Source organism: Diadema setosum, chromosome 21, assembly GCF_964275005.1.
Source record: "Diadema setosum chromosome 21, eeDiaSeto1, whole genome shotgun sequence".
Classification (NCBI taxonomy): domain Eukaryota; kingdom Metazoa; phylum Echinodermata; class Echinoidea; order Diadematoida; family Diadematidae; genus Diadema; species Diadema setosum.
This window is the reverse complement of record NC_092705.1, coordinates 1,233,729-1,253,924: the sequence shown is the minus strand read 5'-3', so window position 1 is coordinate 1,253,924 and position 20,196 is coordinate 1,233,729. Positions and strand designations below refer to the sequence as shown.

Genomic DNA, 20,196 nt, shown 5'->3' with positions numbered 1-20,196 from the left:
TTACATTGTAATTCCTTGCCCTGTTCTTGAATGCTATAACCACATAAAGAAGCCTGCCTTACTCCTATTTCTTTTTGACATTCAGCATTTACATACATGTACTAGGGTAGTGCACATATCTCTTACATCATAATAATTGATGGCATTTTGACTTTCAATCACACTTGCAAGCAGGGAACTTAGCTGGATAACTACCCATACTGTGTCCCTGTAGTAATTCAAAGTGTAACCCACCATTCTTTTTTTTTTCCCCTTAATATGCCGTTGATGCGATGGACAATAAATCTTTATTGTTTCACGGTAGCTCAATCCTGCCTATATTGTTTCTCGACGGCATCTTATTACGATGTAGCTTGGTAGCTTTCTGTCACATAGCTCTACATAGTAAATTCCACATCATCATTAAAGTGATTAGCAAGTCATATCAAATGAACACAATGATTAAAGGGCCTACATCAGCACAAAAGCAGCACATCCAGACATATGTAAGAGAAAAGTTAGAATTACACTGAATACGACCATGAAGTATGAAATATATTACCACACAAACAAATGTTTGACAATAATCAAAACATATCATATAGGCCTATAGCTAAAGGCATAGATCACAGACACACATACAAAAACAATGCAAAAAACAGCATGGCTGTTGAAACTAATCTTTTCATAAATGTGGTTTGCTAACTTGAGTAATAAAAACATGCAAAAAACAAAAGTATCTTTGCGAGTATATGAAATGAAAGTGACCTTGCTGCAAAATACACGTACATGTATGTGAGAGTATCAAATCCATGGAATGCTTATAGGGAAATCTCACAGAAAATATCACAAAACAGTCTGAAATGAAGGCTATCGACACCATTCATTGAGTGTATCAGTCTGCTGAGTGTAATTCAAGGTTAATGCATTTCATGGTCTTCTAAGCTACACATAAATTACTACGGCCTGCATACCACTAGCAGTTTCTGAGCATTGCACAACACTAAATATCTTGTGTACACCATGTACACTGTACGCACAAGATGATGAGAGCAGTAGCTCCACACAATGTCCAGCACTGCAGGGTGATATCACCTTATTGGCTGGACGGGGTACATACCTAATTTGGACAGTCCAAGCTTACGGATATCTGCGGGCCAGAAGAGTATCTCGGCAAAATCGGCTGCTTCCAAGCTCGACGATAGGACCCACGTTACCAGGGAGGCCATTTTGAATGTTCAAACCATGGATGTTTTGAGTCTACATCCAATTCTCCCTCGTGTACAGGTTGTACAGGTGCAAGAGTGTTCCCCAATAGGAGGAGACTACACCAATTCTTAGCCTGCTATCACTTTGTAAAGTTGCCTCAGGAAGAAATGCAGGTATTTATGACCTGCAAGGTAAACACAGTCTATTGGTCATCAGTCTAACACAAACTTGCTATTCCTGTCTCCTCTCAACCATCCATCACCATGGCGATCTGTTGGGTTAGATGTATGCGCATCACTGCTCCAGCACATGAACAAAGATGTGCATCCAGTCACGCTCATGAGTCTGCTTCTTTTTTTTCCCAGCCTGCTATCCTCAGCACCACGTATGAATACCTCGCGGGATCTGTATCCTACATCCACGTCCAAATATACACACACACACAACTCTCACATACAATGCGTTCCAGGCATCCCAATTTTCCGCCACTCCTGTTGTATGACCATCACCTATGTGTGCTTAGAGGATAAATTTCGGATCACGACAAAGGGGTCTGCTGGCAAGGAAATACTGTAACAATCCATCCCTGAATTCGGCAGCACGGCACATACTGCAACAATCAGAGGCTGATTCAGGGCTTGGCTAGTGGGAATAATTTTCTCGAAGAGTCTGCGGCCAAGTCTCCTGCGGCATGATGTGGAAATAAGTTTATGTCGGGGTATGACTTGGCTTTACAGGGACAGAGGGAGAGGAAGAGATTAAGTTCATGGACAGGCTGCTGAGCCAAAACTTAAATTCCAGACATATTACACAGAGGCATGTAATCATAGCAGGTTTTACTCTCTTCATGTTCTGCAGGTAGTGGATGTCATTGGCAGAGCTTCCTGAGCTGTGGGGAGGAGGGGGGGGGGGAGTGCGGATGGGGAAGGGAAAGGAGGAAAGCCAGAGGGTGGGGAGGGGCAGGGAGGGGAGAGGGGGTGGGGGAGGGGGAAGGAGTGGTCTTGAAATGCAATCAGTTTTTGTCACAAATGTTGATGAATAATCCAATCGAACAGCTGGAAAGATCAGAACAAATTGAAGTCATATCTCAGTTATTGCATGAGATGCTTTCACAAGATCACATTTGTAGGAGAAAAAGTGATGATCAAAGTAATTAAAGAAAATATAAAATAGACTACTGGAATGCTTTATGTACTGGTATACTGTAGCAATGCATTTAACCCACTGAATCATATTTTTTCCTTATTTTGGAAGCCCCCAGTTATGACCCACACTTTAAAGGGGATGGCTAGTAACTGATCAGTGAGAATCAGTGGGAATGCTGGAGGATGATTGTTCCAATCCTTGTGGGATTCATTTAAGAGTACATTATATATCTATTGTTGTGTGAAAATTATTTGCTTCAGAATGGTCTCATATTCAAGTAATGTGCAGTTTAATGTTTCCAGGTTAGCGTGCCTGGTCAGTGACGGGGCATTAATCTGCACATTACTTGAATATGAGACCGTTCTGAAGCAAATAATTTTCACACAACAGTAGATACATGTATATAATGTACTCTTAAATGAATCCCACAAAGATTGGAACAATCATCCCTCAGCATTCCCACTGATTCCCACTGATCGGTTACTAGCCATCCCCTTTAAAACTGAAAAGGCCTATAGTTCTATAGTGATGCCTGTGGTTGTCATCTTTAAAGCATATAACGCAAACTTGTCCATCACTGTGACCATTGACCCTTACAGGAAGAGTCATCTAACACAAAAGTCCTCTTCATTTGACATCAATGTGAAATCACCCACATAAATAGTTCATTAGACATATATATGACCACTAATTGGTGTTCAGTAAATTTGAATGCCTCACATCCATGCTTGGAGTTCACACACAGTGTAGTATGATATTGCAGGTGGATTACACTCATTGTTTGATCAAAGAGGTACAGTAAAGATCATGCCTTTAATAAACCTACCACAAAAAGCGATGACACCTGTAAGTATCATCTGACATTGATCAGGACACAAAGTCCTGTCTTTGTCATTATGACTCCTGAACCATCCCCACCACCATATTTGCTCATCATGAAGTCAACACATCATGAATCATTGTCAATAATAAGGGCCAGCATGTGGCTCTGCATATGGGATAATAGCAATATTATTTTATCACACACTCGACTCGATCACATGTGATAATGATCACATGTGATCACAAATGTGAAGTGTGATGTGACTTGTGGGATCATCAATAGCCTGGTTTTGAAGTTACCAGCCACTTGGCCTTTTACTTGACCTTTGCTCTTCAAGAGTCTTTACTTTTTGAAGAGTCTTGACTCTTTAATCACATTTCATATTCTTCAAACTGTATCTAAAAAGTTATTAACCTGTAGAGGTGGAGCCGATTTTGCTATTATAGACATTTCCTATAAGGGCTTTTTACACTTGTAAATTTTTGCTTAGCCCGGGACCAACGGTGGGGCTAAGGGGGGGCCTTAGCCCCACCGTTGGTACGGGAATATCCTTAGCCCACTTTCTGTTTACACTCGTTTTTGCCAAAGTGGGCTAGCCCCACCGATAGTACGGTACTATCTGGCCCTGCAAAATAGCAGGGGTTAGCACCGCAATTGCGGTGCTAGCACCGCAATTGCGGTGCCAAGCAAGTGAGTGTAAACAGAACGTAAAAATAATCCTGGGCTAAGCGACGGAGACGAAGTCCGACCCTCACTGACCAATCAGAAACGAGGTAATCAAGTGCTGCCGGTGCGTGCGTGTACGTGTACAGTACACAGCGTAATTATGAATATTCATGTGGTTTGGAAAGTCCGGGGCTAAGAAATACGAGTGTAAAAAGGTCAGTTTTCTCCTTAGCCCCGGACAAGAGATAGTACGGGACTAATTGGCGAGTGTAAAAAGCTGAAAAATTGGTACGGGACTAACGATAGTCCTGGGTCAGAGAAAGTCCGGGGTTAAGAAACACAAGTGTAAAAAGCCCTATAGACACCTGCCCAAGTATTTGATAATTGGGACTAATTTTCTACAGGTTAAAGCAGCATACTGTGAATGTGGAAACTACCATATACGTCAAATATTTCGCGAATTTCACGAGTCAGGTGCTATTCGCGAAATTAAAGACACACGAAAATATTGACTCTGATCCCGATGTGAATGTGACGTACGCGTGTACTCTTCTCTGTTCAGTACAAAACTCCACAATCGCGAATTTAACCACTCGCGAAATCGTTGGAAATTCTCGATTCATGAAAATTTAGTCTCGCCAAATATATGGCATATACAGTATTGTATTGTGGAAATTTTTTGCACATTTCATGTGACGTGAAACTAGCCCCCACAAAAATTTGGTTACAGCTCGTTATTCCGAAGGTTCGTTATTCCGAAGGCTCTTCAGTCCGAAGATTCGTTATTCCAAAGGTTCGTTATTACGAATTTCATTTTCGGATTAACAAATCTTCGGAATAACGAACCTTCGGAATAACGCCACAAATGTTTGGATTAACGAACCCTTTTTCATATTCGGATTAACGAACCCTTTTTCATTTTCGGATCAACGAACCTCTAGGCATTGGGAATTTGTGTGATTAGGATTAACGAACCTTCGGAATAACAAACCTTCAGGATAACGAACCTTCGGAATAGCGAACCTTTGGAATAACGAACAGCACCCAAAAATTCATTGTTGAGCCCTGGCTATGGAAAAATGAAAATATCCACAGCAATCCAATAAACTGTGAGAAAACAGAGTTGTGCTGTCATGGTTACCCATGAAATGAAATTTTGATTGAAAAATATTGATGATGGGCATACAAGCTGCACTCAGTCTACTCAGAGCTACAGTTATAGGAAGATGTTTTATAGAATACTTCCAGGGATTTCAGAATTAGCACTGTTTGTGATATGAAATCAGCAGCAACAGTCAAACTAAATGATTTAGAATTAATTCAAAAGACATTTGAGAGCTACTAATGAAGGCTTACCCTCTGACGACAGGACTGTATTGAAAATGGAATGCAGAAATAAAACTTGCCCAGTATCTGGACTAAAGTGAGCTAAGATAGCACCATTCCCCTGGTGGGTATGCGGGACAAATTCATCTTTTGGTGATACCATAAAACCCACATCAATCATAACTCATGGATGATGTCACACCTGAGGTCATAATTCAATTAAGTCTCCCTACGTCCTGACACATTTTTTTTTTTTACCAAGAAAGTCACTTCTAACATTCCCTACACTTTCACTCAGTAATTAGACAGGCTCCATTAGACTTTAGACATTGACAAGTTCCTTGATATCTATCACTCCAATAAACACCAGATGTGCCTCTGGGTATTAGAAAGTATGTCTGAACATTGAGGTTGATACTACTATACCCTATTCTGCTCACAGTATTCCCAGCCTAAAGGTACTAGCATTATATCTAAGAATATTAAAGTGATCATTCCATGGATTCATAATACAATTTCACAAGTTAATACAACAGCTTCAGAATGTGGAGATTCATCTCTTAGCTGAGCAAACTTGCAATAAATTGCTGCTGATTCAGGGTCACTATCTCATGCCTTTATTTCTTTGTAATGAATGCATAAAGCCCAATCCAGTAGGCCTACTGTACCCTTTGAAAGGTGGTTTGCATTCACACCATTATTTTCCTTTTATTTTGTCTTGTTTTTTACACCAAAGGAATAACATCATACTCCAAGGACTTTCATATAGGGAGTGAGGTTCACCTCCACGAGGGCAGCCTAACAGATTGGCTTACACTTTCAGCAGGAAGTGAAGATTTACCAGTGCAATAAGACTCGGGATTATTAATCCAATTTGCATACCCCTGCTAGGATTCCTACCTCGTACTGATCCAATTTTGGTATTGACAGTTTCTAAAGGGGACAGTTACTGATTGGTCAGGTTTATTGAGATGATGTAGACTTCTCTTTCAGGCCTCTTCCTTCATTCACACAAAGATATCATGATAAATGGCAATTAGGAATAGGTTTTTCTTTAAAAATTTAAACATAATACACAATCAACTGTTCATGCTCACTGAACCAGTTGCAATAAATTCTAAGTAAAACTTTAAGTGATTTGCAAATTCTTCCAACTAGCCACTGTGGGGATGTAGAAAAGAGTGAATCAATATTATGTTTCATTCACACATAGGCATTAGTTACGTTCAGACGGGAGCCCTTAACCTCGAAGTTAGGAAACTTCGAGGTTAGAGCTTGTAGTTAGGGACCGTGAAGACGCACTCGTAGTTAGCAAACCTCGAGGTTTGCTCGATGTTTCGAGCCACGAGAAATCTTATGGTTAGTGTTCTAACCACGAGCCGCGGGGGGTCCCCACTCGTAGTTAAGCACCGTGTGGACACAAAAAACAACGAACTCGAAGTTAAGAGTGACCTCGCCGTAAACTCCAGCCCCCATAATTTCCCTCTGCTTCCGGGTCAACCTCCCAAACGTACACCACAAATACACTACACGTGAAAAACCTATGACGCACGACACAACAACATCATCTTTTCTTCCCATGCGCTTGATCTCTGAAACTGAACACGTCGAACTCGCTACTATATTCTATATAATTCTTCTCCGGTGCTAAAAAAAATGTTTTCGACGAATATCTTCATAAAGGCATAAAGTCATCAGTGCAGTGCTATCCCTGCATACCATGACAGAGAAAAAGAGTACCTGTAAGCGAGTCCATAGACGCCTTGTTAGCAGTGTGGGCTGAAACTTCCGGTTTTGTGGTTTTAACATCGAGTGGGACCCACTCGTAGTTATGGGGGGGCAGAAGCATAACCTCGAGGTTTCGTAACCTTGAGGTTAAGATTCGTCGTGTGGACACACGTCGTAGTTAGGAGGCAAGAGCTAAACCTCGAGGTTTCCTAACCTCGAGGTTAGGGCCTGCCGTCTGAACGTAACTATTATCGGCTTTTGCATCACGATGCAAAAAAAAATTAATTTAATTTGCCTCTGTTCACACACATCATGCAGGACAAATTATCCCGAGAGTTTTTCTTTTTTAAATCAATAGTGACCTAAAAATGACCCCAGGTATTCGAATGTGTAGACCTAGTAACAGTGGCAAGTTGCATTATGAGTCTAAAAAAATCCATGAAGTCTCCAAGCGCCGTTCACAAACACCATGCAGGGCATATCATCGTAAGAGTTTTTAAACAAATAACAAGCGGGACTGATTTGTGAAATTGGGACAGTTAACAGTTTGTTAGTGTCCACACACAAGAATTAATATTTAGTTTCGCATTGCATCGCAAAAAATGACTTTCAAAAACTATGATTTCAGGTGTGTGTGAATGTGGCTACACAGATCAGGAAAAGTTTGCCAATTCAGGTTGATGACTCTGTACTCAGCATCATAACAGAACTTATATGCTTGAGATAATTATATATTAGAGTAATATTAAGGAATAAAATATTATCATTTATGACGGAATAACATTGGAATACTCACTGAACATGCATCCATAGAAATGTGAGAGAGAGAAAGAAAAAAAAAATAAAGAGATTCCAAGAAAAATTGTATAGATCTCATGGCTGACGTAGTTTTGTTGCTGGTAAATGAGCTTCAATGTCCACCAGTAAAATAAACCTCACATCCTGTTCTGCTGCTTTCAAGTGTTGTGTATAAGGTCATACTTTGATATTGCATTATTCTGAGCGTTTTGACAGATTTCTGGGAACAGCAAACTGCCATATAAAACCAGGTTTAAAATTCCATGTAAAATTATTATGTGATCCCTTTTGCTGGCTATGGAGAAAATAAATTAATTCATCTTCAACTGACATGTGCTCATGTATGTTACTCTAATGAATGCAAAATTGCATCACTCTGACAAGTTTCTTGGTAGACCCTTTTGATATACTGCTAGCAAATTTTGAACGGTGGAAGATATATTTTGAGTCCTGATGAGAATTATGTTCTACCTTTAATCCATTGTCTCCACACGAGTCTACTTCACTATGAAATTCATGTACATGAAACACCAGCATCCCACAAACAATGTGTTAAACTGATACGCAACAACTTTATGATTCTACAAGATGACAATGCACCACAAGAGACCTCATTTCAATCACAAAATTTTTCCTCAAATAAGACGCTCAGGTATAATCCAAACATGCCATCAACAGCGTATATCCCATATTTCCTTTCACTCCAGATCCACTCTAATACGAAAGAGATGAAACAGCATCGTACAAACAACCACCGAATACGAGAGGCGATACGGAAGATGATTTCCTCTCGTCCAACTCATCTCCGCTTCCACACTGCTTGATTCAACAGACTATATTTGGCATTCCTTTTCGGCTTCGTAAAGACACGTCATTTTGAGCATCTTCCCATAGAGAAACTGATCTCTATTCCCTTTACCTCAGCATTAAGCATTCATCACACACACAGCAGACTGTAGCTTGGCTACTTGTGTCAACTTGACAGTAGTGGTGGCATGTCACCAAGGCAAAATTCACTAAACCTTACAAAAACAAGCAAGAATACCCAAAGTACACCAAGTTGGCTTGTTACACAGAGGACTATAAAGAGAAAGAAAGGGAAAAGAGCAGGAGAGAGAGAGCGAACAAAGAAGGAAATGTCCGTGATCCTGAAGTCAAACAGGAAATGACCACTTCATGCGTAAAGACTAGTCTACAGTCCTCTCAAGTGCCAACAACTATCCAATACCTTGAGTTGTGAATTATTGGAATCCACACAAACAGAAGGTAACTGTCTCCAGTAATATTAACTGTTATACAACTCAGTTGAGTCATGTTGTTTTTCTTCCGTGCCATCATTTTATTTGACTTCTTCTCTTGCCAAGATACAGTGTAGATACAATACTTCACTTTCGAGAATGGTTCCGAGGGGGAAAAGGGGACAACTATAGTAAAAACCAGGCTGCAGCGTGGGGATACTGTAAAACAAGAAATTTTCATGTGCAAGAAACTTTCACAAATTTCGTGAGCTAAGAAACACAAAAGTAAAATTCATGTGAAAGGTTTTTTTTCTACTCAATGCATTGAATGCCAACAGCAATTCACGAAAGTTTCATACCATGAAAATGCCAGTCGGCTCCAATTTGGAAAAGTTACATGCTGCAAATGTTTGCCATGGGGAGGGAAGGCTGGCCTGGCTCAGATAATTTGAGAATCCCTGTAATGAATTGAGTACAGTTTTATCGCTGGTATACACACAGCCAAAGAATAAGAAGTGCCAATCTTTAGCGATGAACATACAGTGTGAAGTACATATTCACTGACGGGCACTATTCGTCATTTTTTGACAGTGGCGGATCCAGAGGGGGCGCAACCGGCACACGCCCCCCCCCCCTTTATTTTTCATTAAAAACAAAAGAAATAAAAAGAGAAAAATGAAATGAAACCCGGAAGTGGCACCAGAAATATTAGTTGCGCCCCCCTTTACAGAATTCCTGGATCCGCCCCTGTTTGATGTGGTGAATGAAGATTGATTTGGGCCATCAATGTCTCCCCATGCTACCCAGTCTTTAACCCATTGACGACGGGCTAATTTTGCTACAACACACATATTCCATAGACACTTGCCTTAGTATACTCGGGACTCATCCTCAACAGGTTAAAGAGCAATTACATGCAGAAATATTAGTACACAGCTGTGAAGTTAAATTTGGACAAGCCAATCAAAAGTTATGAATTCATAACGATTTAGCTAAATCAATGTACCATCATCCATGGAGAGGAAGGTAGATACAATACAAGGTGTCAGGATGTTTAAACATGAAGAGAGAGCAGGAATTCCAAATGTTATTCTCTACTAAAGTACACATTCCCTTGACTTGTTATTGACATAGAATTCAGGGTAATATTATTCTTCCTACCTTGTATGAAGGTCAGTCAAATGCTCTTTTATTATGATAGAGAAATCAAAACATGTGGAATAATCTCTTATTTTCTTTACCCTGTTCCACTACACCTTGATCTGTTGTAGTTTTCTCATCGAGCATCAATTGGTATAATGCCCTTTAGCCATAAATTCAACAACTTTGAACAGATTTTAGCATATATTCAGCATTCACTGAATCTACACATTTATAGTATTGTATTGGGGGGGGGGGGGAGTAAATTTTGCAATAACAATCCCAATTCTATAATCTTGTAAGTGTCATTCAAAGGAGGCTAGACTTAAACCCGTTTATAAGCAATGCCATTTTATGTTAAAAAAATAAAAAACAAACCGAAAACAAAAATGTCCTTAGATACAACGTGGACATTGGGATAGACTGTGAGATAGTTCCTTCCTGTGATTTGAAGGAAATAAATAGTAGACTCTCCCTTTGTACACAGAGAAAAGCACTGTCCCAGACCAAAGGTCTATCACTGGTCAACCAAAAGCTATTTCCTTGTTGACAAAACCTAATCTGACAACAACTGCACATCAGAGAAAACAGAGATAATATAGAGTCACTACAGACATGAATACAGCACGTAGTGTGATAATCATGGTTGCTAATATACTACATAAGGAAATCGGTTGTACTTATTTGAACTCAAGCATTGTCTTTGATAAATGGGAGAGCCATATAGGTTTGAATGTCTGGTACATTCATTTCTACAGCAAGATATGGGTTAACAGCTTCTGCACTTTCCCTTAACAAAACTTGCATTTGAGTTATACTGAATTAAAAGTTTTCATAAAAATAGTGAGACTAGAAAAGTACACAGAGAGCACAGGCCTCATCTGAGCAGCTCATTTCTACCCATATTGTGATTTCTACCCTATATTATAGTCCTACATTCCCACAGTATAATGAAAATAAATCAATGATCAGTCATCATGATAGTGTACTAAAGATGAGTGATGGTGATGCCAAGCAATCTGGCTATCTTTTGTGGTGTTACGTACACATGCTAATGCTGAAAATGGCCCTATTTGCAAATTGTAAAGAATCTTTCAAAAAATTCAACCAAAAAAAAATTTCTTGGATCCATACGGTGATCTGGATCACTACCAAAATTTAGTTATTTACTCCTTGTGTCATTATCAACTTTTCTTGCAAACTTCATCCAAATCCATTGATGAATTTTTGATTGATTATATGCAAACAAACAGACAAAAAAAAAAAAAAAAACTGCCAGCAAAAATATCATAACCTCCTTGGTGGAGGTAACAATGTCAGCCATAAAGCATGTAATGAAGTACCTGTATATGCTGTTATTTTCGCGTACAGATATTTTCGCGAATGACGAGGTCATAGACATTTTCGTGAGATGTTGTTTTCGTGAATCGACGCCGACGCTTACGTTAATGTTCTATTAACACAGCACGTGGAATCATTTTCGCGTGTTGTTAAATTCACAATCCAACTGTGATTCGTGAAATTCGCGAAAATAGCAGCTTATACAGTAATGAAAGCACCATAGCACCCACTTGATTCCTACAAGATAATGACTTTATACAGTTTTTGTTTGTTTGTTTTTTGTCATTCTTCATGTCATTTTCATTCTACCTAGCATACCTCATTCTGTCATTGATGCCTGGTTTCTGCTTCTTTTGTACAGTATTATGGTCTAGAGTATGGAATACAAGGTATTAAAAGCTCAGGAAAGAGAATATTTAGTATCAAATGTGTATAAATATATGAGTAAGGAGTACAGTAACCACCAAATCAACAAAGACTGAGCTGAATCTTACATGTCTCAGTATGCCACTTTTCCATTCAACACACGCAAGATTTATGCATTAGACATAAAATTTGCAATAGGCATAAAATTTGCAACAGACATACACATACGTGCCAAAGAGAGAATGCCATTGGTGTCCTGGCTGAGAATGAAACGTGTCATGCGTCAGCCGAGTTCAAGATCCGACAAACACTGCCACCAAGGGATCAGCCATAGGGTTTGATTGAATTGACCTATTTGGGGATTCGCGATCCGACCCAATTTGGAGGCCTCATCAGATGCTGTTGGGCTTGTTGTTGTTTTTTTGTTGTACTTTTCGTAAATTAATGCAAACTAGGTTCTGCAAAAACGTTAATATGATTCCTATGCTGCATAAAACATAGCCTACATGTGACAAACTCAATTCTATTTCTCCAGAAATCTTGAATTAGCAGAACTGCATTCTTCCAAAGCAGAATAAGCGGAGAAGATTAAAATGGGTCATAATCATGTGAAAATTTATATCCCATATCCCACTACTGCTCTTTCCAATGCAATATAATTCAGCACACTATTATAATGAATTTGAAAACTGAAAATAACCAGAAGATTTAACCTACATAATATGTAAGATACGGGGGAGGGAAAAAGACAAGGTGAGGTATTTGCACCAGCAAGAAATTTTTATGGATACTTCCACTGTGCGGCATTATGCATTATGAGCACAAACATCTATTAATTTCATTTCATGAGTGTACAGAGGTTTTTTGTTTGTTTTTTCCCACTTGCTGTAATAGTAGATATGTCCTGTGTCTGTAGTACTTTTTAACAGGGTGCATACATGTATGTATGATCTTATTTGTTAAAATAGTGTTTGATGATGTCATAAAGATATCAGAAATCTCAAATTTGCAGAAGAAAAAAAAAAATCTGATTCAGCTACACAGTACATATAACTCTAAACATTAAAAATATGAGATTGTAATATTCAGAAAGTTCAATGAAAAGTGAAAATAATGCCTACAATGACAACAGCTCATTTTTCAAACTTCAAAAGACAAGCCTGTGAGAACACCTCAATCATGTAATTTGATGAGCAGTAAAAAAAAAAGTTGTCATTTGTGTGTGTGTGTGTGTGTGTGTGTGTGTGTGCGTGTAATACAACCTTGTGAGTGAGAATATCCTTTTCAGAGACAGAAATAGCCCATGGATGTTCTTGTGTTCACACCTAGCAACATTCTTTTACAACTATGCAATGCAGGGTGATTACACTGTCCAAATATAATTACCTCATTATAAACACACAAATGGCAATACTCAAATGTAAAGGGAGATTATAGTGTCCTTGGTTGTACAGCTAGTCTCACTCAACAGACCATGTTCTTCAACCACTCATGTGAACTTCTATGTACATTCGGTAACAGGAAGTGGTTCTCACATCATAATCGTGAGGATTGAATTATATGAAGTGTCATTTTCATTTCATAAAACAGATAGTCCATATTTCAGTGGCAAACAAGTTACAGTATTTCAGTTTTGTCATTTCTGAGGGTATTTTGATTTTTTCACGGAAGTATATAATGTACACATTAGCAATTCTTCGAATCAAAATGATGACTACCGCGATAACCAGCAGGAATTAGCAGACTATCTCCAGATGCTTGATCAGTACATTATCAACATTTCTTTTCCCGACTACAAATTCTAATGGACTGTCATATCTAATAGCCACTTTGAAGTTGCATGTTACCTGCTGGCTACAGAAGGAAAATATTTTGCAAGCTAACAATCTAATTATATAAAACAGATATGACTCTTCTGTATAACTTGACTAATTAGGCCTACAATATCTAATGGCATTAAGCTCACAAATTCAGAGCTTTAACAGTGATTTCCCCATAAGCAGATTATCACTTCCTTGACCAGCGTTCATATCTGAACTTTCAATTTCAATCTAAATCTCAGCCTAAGTCTTACATGTACATTCCAGGTACTGTTGTGCCTGTACTATCACAAACAACCTACCATCAACACTATTTTACTATGTGTACTGTTATTATGTGATAAGGAATTCCAATACCAATGCAGGTGATGTATCAACCTTCAACACAGCATGTCAGCAGGTGTATAATGTATGAGGTTCTGAGTTGATGTCATCACCAACAATACAGTTGCCATGGTACTGGTAGCTGCATCCACAGACAGGTATACAAGGACATCCAGCCAAGAGGAGGATAATACAGTAGATCACATTCACAGTATGGTTTGCATAGGTAGAGAGGAGTACCGATACGCGAAACATTCTTCGTCGGAGGCACATTATTATTAAAGCTACAGTCTTTCACAACATCATGATCCTTCCTCAACATCGGAGACACCTACTGTACATGTATGTACACGGTCGTGATAAAGCTAGCCTCCTGTCATGATGGTTCTACACTGAAGTTCTCTCCCTGTCTCCTACCTCCCTTGTCATGCTTATCACTTACTTTCTAATGCATGGCTAAACGCTATGGTTTGTATCAATGATTGCCAAGTGCATCCAGAATAAATGTTGAGCAACCAAGAATTCTTACTAAAATTGTCTTCCCACTCCCAAAATGAGAAAATATAATGTTATGCCTGTGATATCAGAGAAAAATACATTTTGCTGGACAAGTTTTGGACATTATATTCAATATAAAACTTTTATTACGTTTCTATGACACAAAGGCAATATGTACTTAAATATTGATGTCCAATCTGTGATGAGTTCAAGTCATTAGAATTTTAGTAATTCCCTAACACAGTATCATTTCAGTGCTTGCTTCACATTGGCTGTACAGATCACATGACAATGACTTTTTTCTACAGCAGGGCTCTTCATTACAATAGTATGTCACACAAAAATCAACAAATTTATACTTTTTGACAAAATAATTCATAACTCTCCTATTTACTTTTTAATACATCGCATCCATGATAAGCAGGATAAAAACATGTTCACAAGATATAAAGCCAGTGATTTTCCATCACAACTTTCAACAACTATGAATGTCATGTGTCCTTCAGTATCTTCATGGCATCAAGTGAATGACAGTTTAGATGATGCAATGACATTCACAAGGCCACATCTCTCCTATTTTCAGCCCAATTTTGTTCACATTTCCTCTAGTGAGTTCTTAAGTTTCATTACCCATTGCTCCATGGGAAATGATTCCACTGTTAAGAATTTTACAAAATGCATACCTTTGTTTCAGTGTATTATCATTTCAGGGGGCTAAGAAAGAAGAAATCGATGAAGAAGCCAATTTCAATCCTCATCATAAGAGGTAATAACGCAATTTTGACCAACAGAGTTAAGGACAAAAGGGACTATCTTCCATATCTTCCAACTTTGGTGAAAGAGGAATATTGTATGCATTAATAATAGGTTATGTGTGTTAACCTTTCCTACTCCTATTTTTATCTCTCATCTCTGAGCTACATAATTATTTTTCTCCTCACTCTCTTCACGTATTTTCATCTCACCTTTTCTTTCTCATCACCCCCCCCCCCCAATGTGGATAGTAATGACCATTAGTGCAGACTCATTATGCTTACTAATGTATCATAATATCATTTAATGTCCTGTCATATTACTACCTATTTGAACGGTAACAGCTCAGGCCATTTGTAGGCACAGCACAGGGATTTTTCCCCCTCTGGGGAAAATAAAAAGTCTAGATATAGGTTCATGTACATGTTTGTGGTTTTTGTTTTTTTCTTAACTGATTCTTTGCTGCATCATTAATGCAGGCAGTAAATGCAATGGGAGTTAGAATGCCCTTGGAACTTTCAGGATTTTTGGCTGAGGCATAGGCATGCACATATCCTCTTTTTTTTTTTATCTTTTGCTAAAATCGACAGTAGTCGCAACAACGCCTGACAAAAGTGAGGAATGTAAAGAAAAAACGGGGGCCTGTTACATAAAGAGTTGCAACTGATCTTACACTCAATTTATTGAGCGTAACTTGTTGAATCGAGCATAAGTTCAATATTGAGCATAAGTCCTTTTTCATAAAGAAATTACGCTTGATTTCAAGAAAAACCAAGCATAACTTTCAGTAGATTGAGCGTTACTTGCGATCAATCACAAGTTGTTTATGAAATGCAATTTACAATTGATTGCAACTTACACTCAATCTTTATGAAACAGGCCCCTGGTGTGGCTGTACATTCCTCAATACGGATCTTTTTGACTTGATCGGCGAACTGTAAATCCAATTGAATTGTGAGATGTCCTTTGCAGCAGAAGACCCAAATCATTTTTTTTTTTTAATCACTTTAACTTGTACAAACTACTATGCTATGGACTGTTCACATTGAAGGGCACTACAAAATAAAATCCACATTAACTTTTACAAGCCAGTATGCTAAGGACTGTTCACATTGAAGTGCACTACAATATAAAATCCACTTTAACTTGTACAAGCTAGTGTGCTAAGGACTGTTCATATTGAAGGGTACTACATTATATTTCCATTTGGGCATTCTGGTATTAAAGTGTTCTATAAATAGGCGAGTACCATCCAAGCACCATGCACCTTACGATTAATATGCTAACTGGACATTCAAACAGGTTTGTGCAGATGATAGTATTGCAGACGTCCCAACCTTTTCTGACTGAATATAGGGATGATTAGTAGGAAAGAAGGAGCAGTTTCTTTAGAAATGTGTAATAAAATTATCAAGAAAAAGAGGAAACTTCTATTATTAAACAGGAGCTGGAAATAGTCAAAATGTCTTGTCTTTCCTCCAAATTCAGAGTGGTTGGGAGGTCTATTATCATAACAAGTTGGGAATCCATTGACTCCTTACATAACAGCATCTTATTTCCTGGTTGGATTTCCAACTGCTTCTTGACAGAAAAGCTTGCTACTGGCTATTAACCCATTGAGGACGGGCTGGTTTTGCTACAACACATATTTCCCATAGACATGTGCCTGAGTATACTCGCGACTAGTCTTCAACGGGTTAAAGACAGGACCATATTTGGCACCAACTTAAATGAAGAATGGCAAACCGTTTTGGACATTACTCTCAAAGAAATCAATGGAAAGTGCTTAAAAAAAAAGAAGATATATATATAATATATATATATATATATATATATATATAATATATATATTATATAGAGTGTCTATAATAACAAGACAAAAAGACAGGACAAAATTTAACTCATTGATAGTAGAATGGAGGACTGCATTTTATTGATGGTCATGACCCAATGGGAATAGTAGAATCTGAGATGCTAAATTTTGTTGTCGATGAATGAAGGAAAACATGTAATGAGAGGTCGAAGAAAAGAATATACAGATTTAAGGTAAATTAAAGAAAAGTTAAGGAAATTTAAGATAATGATACCAAAAATCTGGGAATCCAATCTTATTTCAGTTCAATCATTGCACAGGTTTTTCTACAGCATGTGCTTGAATTGACCGCACATCTTTGACTGCTATCAGCCTCTCAGAGATTAGCCTAATACTCTAATCTTCTTGAAGTAACTATCTGTCTCCTCATTCTGACCGGGTGTCCATGACTCACTTCTCCGTTGTCATGGCAACTGGGCCTCCTGGTAGTCTGTAGACTAGAGGTCCCAATGGGTTGAGTGCCAGGACATTTGTCCTACATCAAAATTCACATACACATACTGATATGCAGCTTATTCCCACACTGAATACGGTAGCACAAAAGACCAAGAAGGGAGAAATATTTCAGTATTATTTGCACAGTGTGTCATTTTATTGCTATTAAAAAGAATAAAACCTACACACATTCATGCCTGATTCATGAGGAATAGGCAATGAAATACCATACATTCATAATGATGATGGTAATCACACAAAAGTAATGATTAATACAATCATAAGAATTATACAAAGAATAATAACATTAATAATTATCAGTATCAGCATTGATCAGTATACTGTCTTATAGTAATAATAAAAATGACAGTGAAAATAACAAATTAATACTAACAAATATTTTCATTGCATCTTTTCAAAAGAACTCAGCCAAAGGGCTATGATGTGTATGTATTTGTATAAACTATGCAAGCCACAGGTTTGAAATGAGGTGACATGTTTGACAAACGGACCCCACCACAAAATTCTGTCCAATTTGGGTCAAGGGTTCAACCCTGTGAATGCAGGCATATACATGTATTGTGCATGTATTACTACAGACATGACAGCTATACACAATCCCAGGGACAGACAGGGATGGGAGATAAATAAAGCACAGAGCCAGTAAACAGGATTTGTTTACCTCTGATTCCTAGAACAAATTGACAAAGTGCTGTGCCTGTAGATACTCAAAGAGATATGAGGGTCTAGCTATAGCTATACTTTACCATCAATCCCGCCATAGGATAGGCCTATACACTGTATGACCAACCTATGTGAATAGAATTGACTGCGCATATATTACATGTCAAATAATCAGCTTAAGTTTATGAAAAAATAAAAAAAGTTTCATTTTACATGGATAGCCTTATGTGTGTGTTATTCCTCTGCATGCAAGAGTTAAAAGTGCATTTTATAGGGAATACTATGTAAGTTGATGTGATTTCCTCGTCCCCAGCATGATTGAAATGCACAGTGTTGTACTGTATTTAACAAGGAGGGGACCCTCCACATTGATAGAATTTGTGTGTAATTTTGTCCCTGTATTAATAGAAACAAAATAGAAATAAAATAGAAACATGGTCAAAGTAAATGTCAAGTCAAGGTGAGCCCCTCTACCCATATCATGTTTTAGATGTCAAATTGGTCAGATTACACATGTGCACCCATTATTGATTAACGCACAATTAGAAATGACCCCCCTCGCCCTTCAAAAACATGGTTCCATGACATTTGCTTCAGCGACAATTGCTCTCATGAAATTTCTACATGCTAAGCAGGGGTCGCACTTAACTTCTTTTTTTTTAACTAGCCAGGCGGACTACTTTGACTCAGTGTCAATTTTGACACTGAAGCAATATTTCGGCTAGCCAGACGGACTAGTAACTTCAGAATTTTATGATTTTTAGCTAGTCCGACGTGATTTTGGGTGGCCAATGGCCAGCGGACCATCGCCAATTTCAAACCCTGCTAAGCCTAACAGAAATTCTTTTAGTGATAACATCTTGCACAGTACAGGTGTGACCCGCAAAGGCATCATACACATGTATACCTTGGCGGGAACATGGAAAGTGATTGACAGTGTAGGCGTGTCTCCCAAGACTACAAACCCACAAACATAACCCTAACCCTAATCCTAATCCTCACATCAAACTAAACCTAAAACCATATCACAACCCCAACCCTAACCCTAGGTCCTTAAGGAAAATGATACCAGAGCAATTATGCAGGAGCAAATGTCATGTCACCCAAAAAAGTTTGCTAACAGACATGTTGACACTATGAGTTCTTCTATGAACAAAAGCACTGTAGTAGCAACTATAGCTACGATAACCCTTGACCGCTCCCCTTGGTGCAATAAATCATAGTAATTTGGTCTTAAATGTTTATATTATAATAGGTTTCACAGAAATTCAATCAAGTTTTTACATACAGATGTAGATCTAGCTGCAAAACCGGTTATACCAGTACATCCTCTGCAATAGCACTAAAAATGAAAATAAAAAACAAATTGGGAAGAGATTTCATGGTAGGAGGATGTGAGGATAGCTAGCTGGATGCATAGTATTACATCCTGTAAAATGAAACTGGTTGTACGGTGTAAGTGTGCATTCGTTAGGTTTGCTGGCTTAGCTTTGATCTATATTCTTACAGTATCTTTGTAAATAAAGCTAAGCTGTAATAATGGGTAGATTCCTTGCAGTCAAGTGAAAATTTTCAGTGGCATAATGTCTACCACATAATGCATGCTGAAGTAAGTACTACAACAGCATGTACGTATACATGACAAATCACAGAAACTTGAAGAGAGAAGTGTGATTTTACAATTCCTTCCGCATCTTTAAAGCTTCTTATTATTTGTACAAATTACAATATCAAACTTGAATTGTTAATGTGCATACAAGCAAAACAATAAGTCATTACCAAAATATGTAAAAATATGTACACTTCAACAGAAGAAATTGTTGTAATTGTAATTCCTCAGAAAGAAAGAAGCAAACCCTAGATGCAAGACTAATATTACTGCACATTTGTCCAAATACAAGTACATAATTGAACTTGTCAGTGTGTTGACATTCAAATGCACAAGTCTTTATTCACAGTAAAACTGACAGATTTTTGAAGGTACAGTTAAACTCGCATAAGTCGATCTTCTCGGGACTGAGCAAAACACATCGACTTAGGCGAGTTTCG

The 20,196-nt window shown here is 38.2% G+C and overlaps 1 protein-coding gene across 1 annotated transcript in view; it reads right to left on the bottom strand.

The window, feature by feature from the left end:
• Positions 1-1,208, bottom strand: part of LOC140244762 (guanine nucleotide exchange factor DBS-like) — a 151,025-nt gene extending 149,817 nt beyond the window's left edge. The window contains exon 1 of the mRNA XM_072324381.1: positions 1,100-1,208. Within this exon, the coding sequence (XP_072180482.1) occupies positions 1,100-1,208 (109 nt within the window). The remainder of the gene's footprint in view (positions 1-1,099) is intronic.
• Positions 1,209-20,196: the final 18,988 nt, after the last annotated feature.